The sequence below is a fragment of the Acartia tonsa genome, chromosome 7, assembly GCF_053477335.1.
Source record: "Acartia tonsa isolate MP-2025a chromosome 7, ASM5347733v1, whole genome shotgun sequence".
NCBI classification, from domain to species: Eukaryota; Metazoa; Arthropoda; class Copepoda; order Calanoida; family Acartiidae; genus Acartia; species Acartia tonsa.
The window spans coordinates 40,977,022-40,989,170 of record NC_137266.1 but is presented as its reverse complement, the minus strand read 5'-3'; the positions used below and the strand labels follow the sequence as shown (position 1 = coordinate 40,989,170).

Here is a 12,149-nt window from a genome sequence, read left to right as displayed (position 1 = left end):
ATTCAAAAAATATTTCTCAACTTTTTACAGTCTAAAAATTGATATTGAACATGAACATGGATAATGCTCACCCGATAAGAATCCTTAATTTTGGATATTTTATTATTATTTGATTTTTAGATTTATGAAGAATTTCTTTAATAATGTTATTAAGGTAAATGGTAAATTAAACGACAAAGCAAAAGTATTTTGATTTTGAAAAATATAAATATTTTTAGTTAGAGTATTTATAATCTAGATTTTGAGTAAATAAAGTAAAAATAGACAGCCGACAATCGAAATATTATTACTTGGATGTTGCACCAGATTTTCATGCACTCTGATAAAGTAATACTCTCAGTTGGCAAAGATAACGATACCCCCCAACCACCCTCTTTACCCTATACCTTTCCTTCATACTGGATGAACAAACTGACCAATAAATGAGGTATATCAGCAAGTTGAATAGACAACAAGTTTTTCATTTCAATATATCCTATAGACTGCTAATCGTTTGATATTTGTTACTAGCGACTTCGTCCATAGAGCACTCTAGTGGCATTTTTAATGTGTTTTTTTTTTATTTCAAATAATGTAATTATTTCTGTGTTGCCTTCAAGTTTCTACGTAAAAAATGTTTTATCTCGATTTTGTGATTTCTCTGGGGAGAGTGGTGGTACTCTCCCCCAAAATAGTTATAAACCTTCCCGGGACCTATGAGACCTGTAAAGGAAAACCCAATGGATTCAGCAGTTAGCGAGATCATTCGGTACAAACATACCCACAAACACAAGACAAAATGACATCCTGTTACTTTATTATAAGGATATTCCTAAAATAAAGGGATGTGATGGTTTGGTCATTTTTTTTCTTCCTATGGTTGTATCTCTTTCTTATTCATAAAATAATATATTTTAACTATTTAGAGTGGAGTGGGAACCAGCTACAATCTAGGCCAATACCCCCAGTATTACCCCCCGCACTCTGGAGGGGGGCCTAGTGCGCCCCCACAGACAACACCCCCCGAGAAAAACAACCCCAATCTCTACCCCACCCTTCCTGTAAGTATTTATTTATGATTAGTTAAACAAGGATCATTCTTTTTAAGATTAGCACAGCCTTTTTCCGCGAATGTCTGTCATTAATTAATGATAGTTGTTTCTTTTGTAAATAAAGCCAAAAAGCCTTTACCCAATTTTAACTAATTTAAATAATGGTTTTTCGTTTTTTATATGACCCTAGGGGCCTATAAAACAGTGGTCTCTGAATAGTTTATATTAGATGTGTGTCACATTCATGTTATAGTGCTCTTTGGCCTATGCAAAGGTTGCGTGATTATATAAAATATCTATTTCATTTTTTGGATAAGAGCATTTGCAATCTTGGCTTTTTTACTCTGGATTTTCTAGCTTTTTAGCTTGTATGTTTTGGTAAATAATTACCAGTATCGCTTCGAAACCGTTTAATATCCGGGGGATTAGAACTGATTCTCAGTCATACTGAAAAAGTGTGTATAGCATCGTATTATATCGATTTTTCTACAGATATAAAAATGTGTAATCATAAAATTCTTTAAAGTTTTTTTTAGCCCATACCTTCAGCATCTCGGGGCTAAAAACTTATTTTAATCTTATAATTGCACATTTTTATATTTACGGAAAGCTGATTATAATGCCATGCGATAAATAACTATTCTAGACATTTTTTTGGGTTTGTATACCCTACACAAAGAACAATAATCTCATTTTATTTAAAAATGCACCACTTTTCATGAAAGCTTATCTTGTTATTTTTAGGCATAAATCATCAAAAAAAAGAACAGTGCTCATTTAAGAAGAAAAATATGAAGAAAAAAATCATTAAGTTTAAGTGTTTAAGATTTAAATAGTAATTTTTATATTATTAATTATAAAGAATTGTATATGCACAATTAAAACTGAATTGCATTTAAATTGAAAAGGGATGATTCCATTGGTTAATTGATTTGTTAAAAAATCGTAAAATATTGATTTTTTAATAAATCAACATAATGGAACTTTCGGATATAGTCCCTTTCGTGGCAACGCCTCTTAAGGGGCGTTTCGTCGTATTTTCAAAGTAGCTTTTATCCTATTTCTAGCTGCGGGGCCAGTTGCCTAATCCTGCGGAGCCAATTGTCTAATCCTGTTATGCAATCACGTAACCTAACTTAACCTAAAATAATATCTCAAAAGCTAATTTGCAAATACGATGAATCGCCCCTTAAGAGGTTTTGCCACGAAATGGACTATACCCGAACTATCTCTTAAATCATATTTTTAAGTTAGATTTTAAACTTTGATAATACCCTTAAATACAAGGGTTGGGCCGGATACCGGATATCCGGCTGATTTATAATGCAGGATATCGTTTACCTGGATAGTTTCAATATTGATATTGAAAGAGGCCGGATATCCGGCCAAACCTTTCTAAATACCCTATATCACTATACACCCTTTATAAAAAAAAAGACATAATTATTAAAAGATCTCAAATTTTGTTAAAACAGTTTAAAGATTTTAGAAATTATAAATTGTAGAACGGAGATACGGAAAGTGTCATGTGTGACGTCATTAAAATACAAATAAAAAGAAAGGTGAAATGGGAAAGGAAACCCAAAAAGTCTTGATGGGGTGAATGTAGAGGAATACTTTCTTAACCAATTTATTATCTAATGGTAGGATTTTGTGACCCCCCGGGCCCTCCCCCCTACAACCCTCTGTACTAAATATGATTTAAGAATGTATTTTTTAATAATTTTAAAAACAATTTTTCTGTTCTTTCTATAATTTGTTTTCTGAAATCTTTGCCTATGACTGATTTTATCAAAATCTCATATAATTTATTTTATAAATGTTGTGAAAAATTTCTAATTATACATTTATGTACTTATAATTATAATATAAATTTATAAAAGAAAGGCATTTACACTCAGGGAGGGATAGGACATTGGGCTGTTTATTACACTAGTTCCCAAAGTTTTATAATAACGTTTTCTTATTCGTTGGCTCAACAACTTTGGAGACTTTTCTTGAATTCTAATTGGTTGATTCATTTAGTTGATTGTCTAGCTGTTTCAACCACTAATCTTAATCTACAGAAGGGGTAATTTTGTGTATCAACATTGGGGACAGTACATCAATTTATCGGCCATTGTCCTATCCCTTTAGATCCATAATTTACACTATATAGCACATTTTGACCGCCAGGCTAATAGTCATGTCAATTGAAAAAAGTATCCATATAACCCCTAAGGGGAAACGTAAGTTTTCTCGAGTACCATTAATGGCAGAACGCTAAAATTTTTGGTGAAAATTTCTATCACCTATTCGCATCCAGTCTATACATTGTTTTATCTGTCAGTCTGTCAGTAGCGCTTTGAGAGACATTTAGTTTTTTTCAGAAGAAATTTGATTATCTTGGCTTCTATTCAAGCTATAAAACTGAATTTTTGGTGAAGAGTTATTTTTTGTTTGCGCATTTATTCTATACTCTGTTTTGTTTGTTTGTCTGTTAGTAATTGACATATCTCTTAACTTAACGGTCAAAATATTTCACAGAGTTTTGAATCAATCTTTTAAAAACTGCCATGTAATGCCAAAAACGCCTAATATTTCTACTAGTTTTAAAATAATTTTGGTATTTTTCAAATAAAATATACAATTTACTAATAGAATTTAATTTTTAAAATAAAATATCTTATTTTTTACTTTAAATAAATATATGTATTAGTTATTTATTTTTATATCTTGATTAAATTTTAAATGAATATTGTAAAAATGAATATTGTAAGTTTTAAAGTATTTATAAAAAGTATTAAATTTTAAGCTTTATATGCTGTTTTAAAAATAAGTAATACTTTAATTTTACCCCTCCCCTTCCCCCTCCCCATTCCCAAAAAAGAAATCCCTAAAACCCTTATATATATTATATAAGTATTATATTTCATGTTTTATTGTGAATTGACATCAAAATAAACATTTTTTTGTATTAAGTTTATTCCTATTTGCAAATCATCTCAATATTTACGGTTGCCTGTATGTACTTTTCAACTTTGATTTCTACCTGCGACTATGGCTCAACACGTAGTGCATCCGCTAGTCGTCGGGGAGGTGATAAGTTCGAATGGTGGCCCGATATCGCGCCATAACTAAAGACGTTAAAAATGGTTTACACTGCTGCTATGTATAGTATGAGTAAGGGGAATGCCTTAACCCATAAACAGGCGCAACTCATTACAATGTACAGTTAGGACTTCTCAGACAAAGGAGGTGCAATGAAAGGGTTGGTTAATATACTTGGGAGATTATCGCATCCCATTAAAAGCCATGATGCTCTGGATTCTCTATATAACTTTAATTTCTAACATAACTTCATTAATATTTCGATGACATTACTTGCCCACCTTTGGAAGGTTGTCCAATAAATTTATAAATACAGACGTATAAACCAGACAACTACCGGGAAACAGTGTTGGGAGGCCTTTTTTAAAGCTAGCAATTGCTTTCTGCTCTTTTGTAGCGACTTGGCTGTGATAATATTCCCGACGATATTGGCTGATATTCAAAGAACCAATTGAAAGTCTGCACAGGGTCCACAGGGTGGGGACATAAAGTTTTTTAAACTCTTCACCTTCAAGTGTTTTACTCTATTATTGGTCCCAACGTAGGTAGGCCCCAGAGCAGACAACCAACTACTTGATTACTCGACCTTTGTTTGAAAACTCCGAATGGAAATACTGGTTCTTGGCTAAGGTATGAATCAAAGAAACAAGGATGACATCATCTAAAGCTCGTATATAATCTTAACATTTTAATTGTTCTATAAAGTACGAACTTATTAGATGGTTCCTGTAACATTTAGGTAAAATTTTATAAGCGTAGCAAATCCATACAAATAGCCATTCAAACCATTTTACATTTTAGATTTTTACCACAATTTTAAAATGATGTAATTATCCTATTTAACCCATTTTAAGAATAATGATTGTAGGGGGACAAAGTGTCTCAAAAATCAGCCATGTGACGTCATAAATATGAAGGAGATGAGAGGAGAACTAGGAAAGAAAACTCTTAATAAAGATATGTATAATCCCTCATTTTTATGACGTCACATGGCTGATTTTTGAGACACTTTGTCCCCCTACATAATGATTTCTAGGTCTTAAGTAAGTATGTCTGTAATAAGCATCTTGCATTCAAGTAATTCTGATATTGTTCAATAATAAAGGCGTTGTGAATACATTTGTCAATGTTTGTTTGTCTGTCTGCATTAATTAAGCTACGTTTTTATGTATGTTGTCATCCTTGTTAAAAGAAAAGTTTTTCTATTATTAGGATCGGCCCGTCTGTCCGAGGTAGTTAGCTCTATTCATTAATTTAAACAGGTTATAATTGTCCTAACGAGTGCAAACTTTGCATGATGAGTCCTATAACAATAAGGTACGATTTAGGAAGCGTAGCAACTCTAAAATCATTAACAGAAAGTCCGTATGTCTATTTAGAAATTGCTGATTTTTTTACTTTTTTGTATGATATAATTATCCTATTCATCCACTGATTCCTATTACAATAGGGCACAATTTTATATGCAAAGCATCTCTATAAACAAGTCCTTATAATGTTAAATTGTCCTTAAACAAACAGATTAAAATTGTTTTGCACAAAATTTACTTATAATTTTGTTTAGACTTATGCATTAATATTCTGCTTATTTAGTTCTGACTCTCTACAAGTGTTACCGTTCGTTTGTCTTCCGGTTTCAAAGCTTCGGTTTATGTAGGTTGTCATCCTTTATGAATGTATATTGATATCATATGCGCGTTGAAACATTATATGTATAACACTTTTTACCCTTAGGAAGGTTTCCTTCCATTTTTTACACTTTTCCCAAACTGTTCTCTCTCCCTCTTTTAAATCTCTCTTTCTCTCTCTCACTGTCTCTCTCTCTCTCTCTCTCTTCTTTCTATCTCTCTCTCATTCTGTGTGTCTGTCTGTCTCTCTCTCTCTATCCCTCTCTTTCTCTTTTGGTTTTTCATTTTTTTATGTCTCTCTCTCTCTCTCTCTCTCTCTCCTCCTTCCTAACTCTTTCTTCATCTTAATATTAATAATCATAGGGCATATTTTTCCCTCTCCCCCTCTCTCTCTCTCTCACTCTTTATCTATCTATCTATCTGTCTCTCTCACTCTTTTCTCTTTCTCTCGTTGATCTTCATATTAATAATTATGTATCTAAGTCACTTTTTTCTCCTTCTCTCACTCTCTCTCCTCTCTCTCCCTCCCTCTCTCTCTCCCTCTATCTCTCTCTCTCTCTCACTGTATACCTCTGACATGACCATGATGTACGCAAATATGCGTCAGCTTTACTATTCCCCCCTCCCCTCTCCCCTATCCCTACGCAAATTTGTGCGTCAGCTTTTCTCTGGTTACAACGACCATCTATCTATCTTCATCAGTTATCTATCTATCAATATGTTGAAGATATCAATCTATCTATCTAAATAAGATGTTGTTTCTTAGTTGTATAAATGTTGTCAGATCAAATGGTCGTTTAGATATAATATGTAATATTATTTTTGTAGTGAATTTTCAAAGTGATTTTTTTGAACGCAAAGCTTGTCCATATTTAGGGTGTTTTTGTTTGTTCCGTCGTTCGTAACGGATAGCATTAATATTTGATTTTGCCTATCGTCAAAAACCAGCGACTGTGGCATAACACGTAGGGCATCCGCGCGTTGACGAGTGGTTGCTTGGGAAATGCTTTGGCCCAAAACAGGCGCAACTCATTGCCATACACAGTAAGGACTTTCAGACAAAGGTCGTGCACTGAAAGGGTTGGTTGACATTAGGACGTTTGGCCGTACAATCCAAATTGAGACCTCCAGAGGTTATCCAGGAAGAATCGTTCTGACAATTTCATCATACATTGCTTGAGGATTCCTGTAAAAATTGGAAATAACCTTTAATAAGCATAGCAACTCTTTATTCAATATTTGGTAGATCGCCAGGCCTTTTTGAATATGATAATTTTTGTAGTCATTTTGAAAAAAAAATATATGAAAAATTGTCGAAATAAGATATTTCTTAAATGATGAGTATAAGACAATTATGCTTATATGTTAAAACTAGCGGCTGCGCCTCTGGCATTTAGGGGAATCTATATTTGACGGGATAGATGGGGGACAGAAAAATACCCTAAAACCATCCAAAGGATTAAATCTACAATTAAAACAATACCGTCACCTATGTAGAGCTTTGATATGATGGAGAATTCAATCAGTTTAGTAGTTTAGTGAAATCTTAATTTTTTAGATTGTATCTCTATAATTGCGATAAAATGGTTCATTTAAGCAATTTTAGACAAATTTACGCTGAATTTTTCATTCTGTCTTTTAAATATAAATATATCATTAGAGGTTTTAGACTATTTTTATCTAAAATTGTTTGAAATACGATGCTATAAATGATTTTTTTCAGAATGGCTGAGAACCAGTTCTAATCCAGCGGATATTGATTGGTTCCGAAGCCATACTGGAAATTATTATCGGAAACTGACGACAACATCGAAAAATTCAAAGCACAGCAAATTAGACTGTCGTACGAAAAAACAAGCGTCAATCAGCATCCTGTATTTTGTTTATTTTGGGATGGATTTCAAATGGAATTTCGTATTACACAAAGTAGTAAGGATTTTATGTATATAACTTAAGATTTTAGCTACTAAACAGATTGAGGTCCCCATTTGCAAGCTTCTTGGATAGATTTAGGATATTTTATTTATAGATTTAAGCCTTGGGATGATTTAAGTATATAGTTTTTTTGCCCCTTTGGATACTGATTAGAGTAAAACACTGGAGGGAGAAAGGGTTAAATAACTGTATATCCCCATCGCAACCACCTTGTGCAACCTTTCTATTGGGTCATTGAAAATCAACCAATGGTGTCGCTTATATTAACACATCCAAGTAGCAGAAAATATTTTAGAAGCAGACGAAAAAGGCATTTGAAAAGGGAAGGGAGGTAGTTGTCTGTATACACATCTATACTATAGATCTGTTGAATACTGAGCCGAAGTACTTTAAATAATTGTAAATATTAAACGCCTTGAAACTCTAAATTTGTTCATTTTCGCATGTCTGCTTTTATGGCTGTTGTCATCCTTGTTTTTCTTGAACACACTTCCTACTTCTTAAAACCTGGATCGACAGAAAAATGAATCTTTAAAAAATCTTTGCTTTTTAAAGAATTCTATGAAATTTGAATAGAAATAATATATCTAGATGGTCAATCTGACCCCAAAATTCCTCAAACTAGCAGACAAACATCTTTTTGAATGTTTTTTATACAAGATTCTTTCTATTCAATCCCAGCGACGAAATTTTTAAAGGATATAATTTCCTAAAAGCTAGCTCTATCCTAAGTAATGCGACTATTTATAGCTGATTCATAATACAAATGAAATAAAGAAAAAACTCTTGTAACAAAAATATGTACAAATTCTAACCAATAATATTACCGGGTTGTTTCTCCACTATAATCCAATTTAGATTATCTAGATTATTTCTATTGAAATTTGAAATGAATTTTAGAAGTAAAAAATGTTGGAGCGGGCTTGGAGATTTTATCTAGTCATACTGGTCCTTTTAAATAAGGTAAGGAATCAATAGTTTTTTCAGCGGTTTTTCTCATATTTCGACAGAATATTTCATGCTATTGTTTAGGTTGGGTTAGGTTAAGTAGGGTTATAAGCGTCCTTGTAGGATTAGAGCCACTGCGCTCCATTCTATCCACCTTATGCTAGAAAACATTTTCTTAAAAAAGTAAAAAATTATGGGGGCGGGTTTCATGTTCAAGAAATATATTTTAGTGAAATCAACATGTTTTTTTTTTAATATATAACAGTTTACTGTCCTTTAAATGCTTTACTAAAAATTCGTTAATATTAAAGATTTCTTGTTATGAAAACATTGTCTTAATGATTCCGTAGTTTAAAATCACTGGCGGAAATGTTTGTACACTACTAGTTAGTCCCAACCAATGAAAAAGTTCCTAAAGTTTTTAAGCTTCTCTAATGTCAAAAGAACAAATTAGTATAGATGTATATACAGACAACTACCTCCCTTTCTTCTACAATGATCTTTTTCGTCTGCTTCTTAATTATTTTCTGCTACTTGGCTGTGTTAATATAAGCGACACCATTGGTTGATTTTCAATGACCCAATAGAAAGGTTGCATGCACAAGGTTGATGCGATGGGGAGATACAGTTATTTAACCCTTTCTCCCTCTAGTGTTTTACTCTAATGTCAAAAGGTTAATTTATTTTTTTGTTCACACATTGCTTTATGAAACCGATTAAAATCGCTGAAGTTAAGTTAAGATCGGGGCTCGGTAGCCGCGTATAAGCCTCAGTGAAATTGTCATATTGTAACCTTAAAATTCAGCTGAATTTAGACCTATTCAAAAGAATACAATCCATCTTTTCAAGAATTTGTTGTCGTACTAGCAGGTTTAAATTTGAGGCTAATTTGATGCGCGGCTGCCAAGCCCTGGTTAAGACTCTTCATATTGACAAAAAGATTTGAAGCAGAAAGGTGTAAATATTATTTGGTTTTGACAACAAAAAGTCAAAAGAAATATTTCCTATTGACTATAGTAGCTAGATATCTGTACTGTGTTACCTTGAAGATCTTGGAAACGGCAGAGATATTTAGTTACTGATTTGTATACTTGTTAAATGCTTTGGACGGGGGGGGGGGGAAGGGCTGAAACCTCAAAAAAAATACCTTCTGTCCCTATGTTGGTACGAAGCCTCCTTGATTAAAGGGGCAAGGCCGATAGTCGCAAAAAGATCACTACATTAAAAATAAGAAATTCTAGACTTGTTAAAAGCGAAGCTCACATAATTTAGAGTAAAACTGAACGTGCGTCCGTACAGGATAGCTCTTATCGTTAATTTAGAACTTTAAGAATTGTCCTATCGATTTAAAACTTGACTTAATGATTTTAGTATAATTTAGAAAGCGTAATAAATACCAGAAATTAGAAACCATTTTAAACATGATTTTTACTTTTTTTAAAAACAATAAAATCTGTAATAAAATTATTCTATTTAATTGATTCCTAGGACCACTAGGTACAATGTTATAAGTGAAGTCCTAAAAATTGTATATGTTTTTAAACAGTATCCTGTATTTATGCATTTTTGCAACAAATTTACGTACAATGTTGTTTAGACTTATATATACATTTATATTCTACTCATTCAGTTTGAACACTCTAAAAGTGTTGATGTTCGTTTGTACTACCATTTCAGAGCTTCGTTTTTATGGATGTTGCCATCCATATTTTTATTGCTTTCAATCAACACTGGCAAAGTTACGCACGGCTGTCTGTGGGGTGAGTTAATCGATATATTATTACTAGAATGTTGCACCAGATTTTTATGTAATCTAATCCATGTTAGCAACCTAAACTGAGGACTAATTTTCCCCTGTCAATATATCCACATATATCCTATATCCATTAAAGGGGTTAATATCTAGTCTACGCTCAGGGTGGAAGGGAGAGGACAATGGACTTTAAATGATTCTTCCCCCAAAGTTTTATTAGCTGATATCGTGATTGGTTTGTAAAAAGTATAACAGTGTCCAAACTTATCCACCAACAATATTTATCTATCAAAGGGGTAATTTTGTTTATTATAATAATGTATGAGTCATAATGTATGATTCCAGGATAAAGGGCAGGATTGAATGGATAGAAATTATAGTAGTGGTTTTAAGCTATTTTCTTGGGGGTGGGACACCCCCCCCCCCCACAATATTTAATTACCTCTTGGGACAAGCCACTGGAGGCTAGGGGCGAAGCCGCTAGTATTTAATAAATAGCTAGAATTTTATAGACTGATACTGGATTGACATATAAAGATTGTTAGATGATATATACAATACATAAATAGTTAGCTATATAATACCAGAGATATGCTAGATACAGATAGATAGAAAGGTTTTATATAGATAGATAGATAGGTTTAAGATAGATACATAGACAGGTTTAAGATAGATAGATAGACATGCTAAAGGTAGAAGACACACTAAAGATAGAGAGATAGATAGAGCGACAGACTAATCATAGATAAATATAAATATATAGAAATATAGATAGACAATACTAAAGATAAAAAGATAGATAGATAGACAATACTAAAGATAGAAATTGAGATAGACAAACTAAAGATAGAAAAATAAATAGACAGAAAGACATTCTAAAGATAGAAAGATAACAAAGAGACATGTTAAAGATAGATAAGCAAATAGATAGACAGACTAAAGATAGAAAATAAATAGAACGTCAGACTAAAGTTAGATAGATAGACAGACTAAAGAGATAGAAAGAAAGATAGAGAGACAGACTTAAAATAGAAAGATAGATAGATAAACTAAAGATAGAAAGATAGATAGACAGACTAAAGATAGAAATATAGATATACAGTCTAAAGATAGAAAGATAGATAGACAGTCTAAAGATAGAAAGATAGATAGACAGTCTAAAGATAGAAAGATAGATAGACAGTCTAAAGATAGAAAGATAGATAGACAGTCTAGAGATAGAATTATAGATAGATTGACATACTAAAGATAGAAAGATAGATAGAGAGATAGACTAACGATTGATATTTAGTCAGGCTTAATATAGATAGATAGACAGGCTAGAAATATATAGATATAAAGTCTTAATCGAAATGGATAAATAGACTAGAGATAAAAAGCGAATAGATAGACAGGCTAAAGATAGAAAGAGAGATAAACAGACATGCTAAAGATAGATAGATAGACAGAAAGATAGATAGATGTCTGAATGACTGACATATCCCATAAGTGTTATTATTGTCTAACAGCACAAAAAAAATAACTTAATTCTATTATTGTTACTTTACATCAAGAATAAAATGATAGGTAGATATGTATGTCTGTATGTGAGAGAATATTGGACTGAAAATTATGATGGTCCCCAACGTTTTATAAACCCAAAATCTCATTATTTGGCCTTAAACTTTGGGGACTTGATTCTTGATTAGGTTATACAAAACTTCTCAGCAGAAAGGGGGGGGGTATTGGGCTGTTTATTACACTAGTCCCCAAAGTCTTATTCGT

The 12,149-nt window shown here is 32.4% G+C and overlaps 2 protein-coding genes across 2 annotated transcripts in view; both read left to right on the top strand.

Moving 5' to 3' along the window:
* The window catches only part of LOC145323759 (uncharacterized), a 35,815-nt gene extending 32,898 nt beyond the window's left edge, over positions 1-2,917 (top strand). Inside the window, exons 10-11 of the mRNA XM_080166267.1 lie at positions 906-1,040; positions 1,776-2,917. Of these exons, the coding sequence (XP_080022393.1) occupies positions 906-1,040; positions 1,776-1,781 (141 nt within the window). The 3' untranslated portion in view covers positions 1,782-2,917. The remainder of the gene's footprint in view (positions 1-905; positions 1,041-1,775) is intronic.
* A 5,665-nt stretch (positions 2,918-8,582) lies between these two features.
* LOC145323760 (uncharacterized) overlaps positions 8,583-12,149 on the top strand; it is a 65,945-nt gene continuing 62,378 nt past the window's right edge. Inside the window, exon 1 of the mRNA XM_080166268.1 lies at positions 8,583-8,647. Within this exon, the coding sequence (XP_080022394.1) occupies positions 8,594-8,647 (54 nt within the window). The 5' untranslated portion in view covers positions 8,583-8,593. The remainder of the gene's footprint in view (positions 8,648-12,149) is intronic.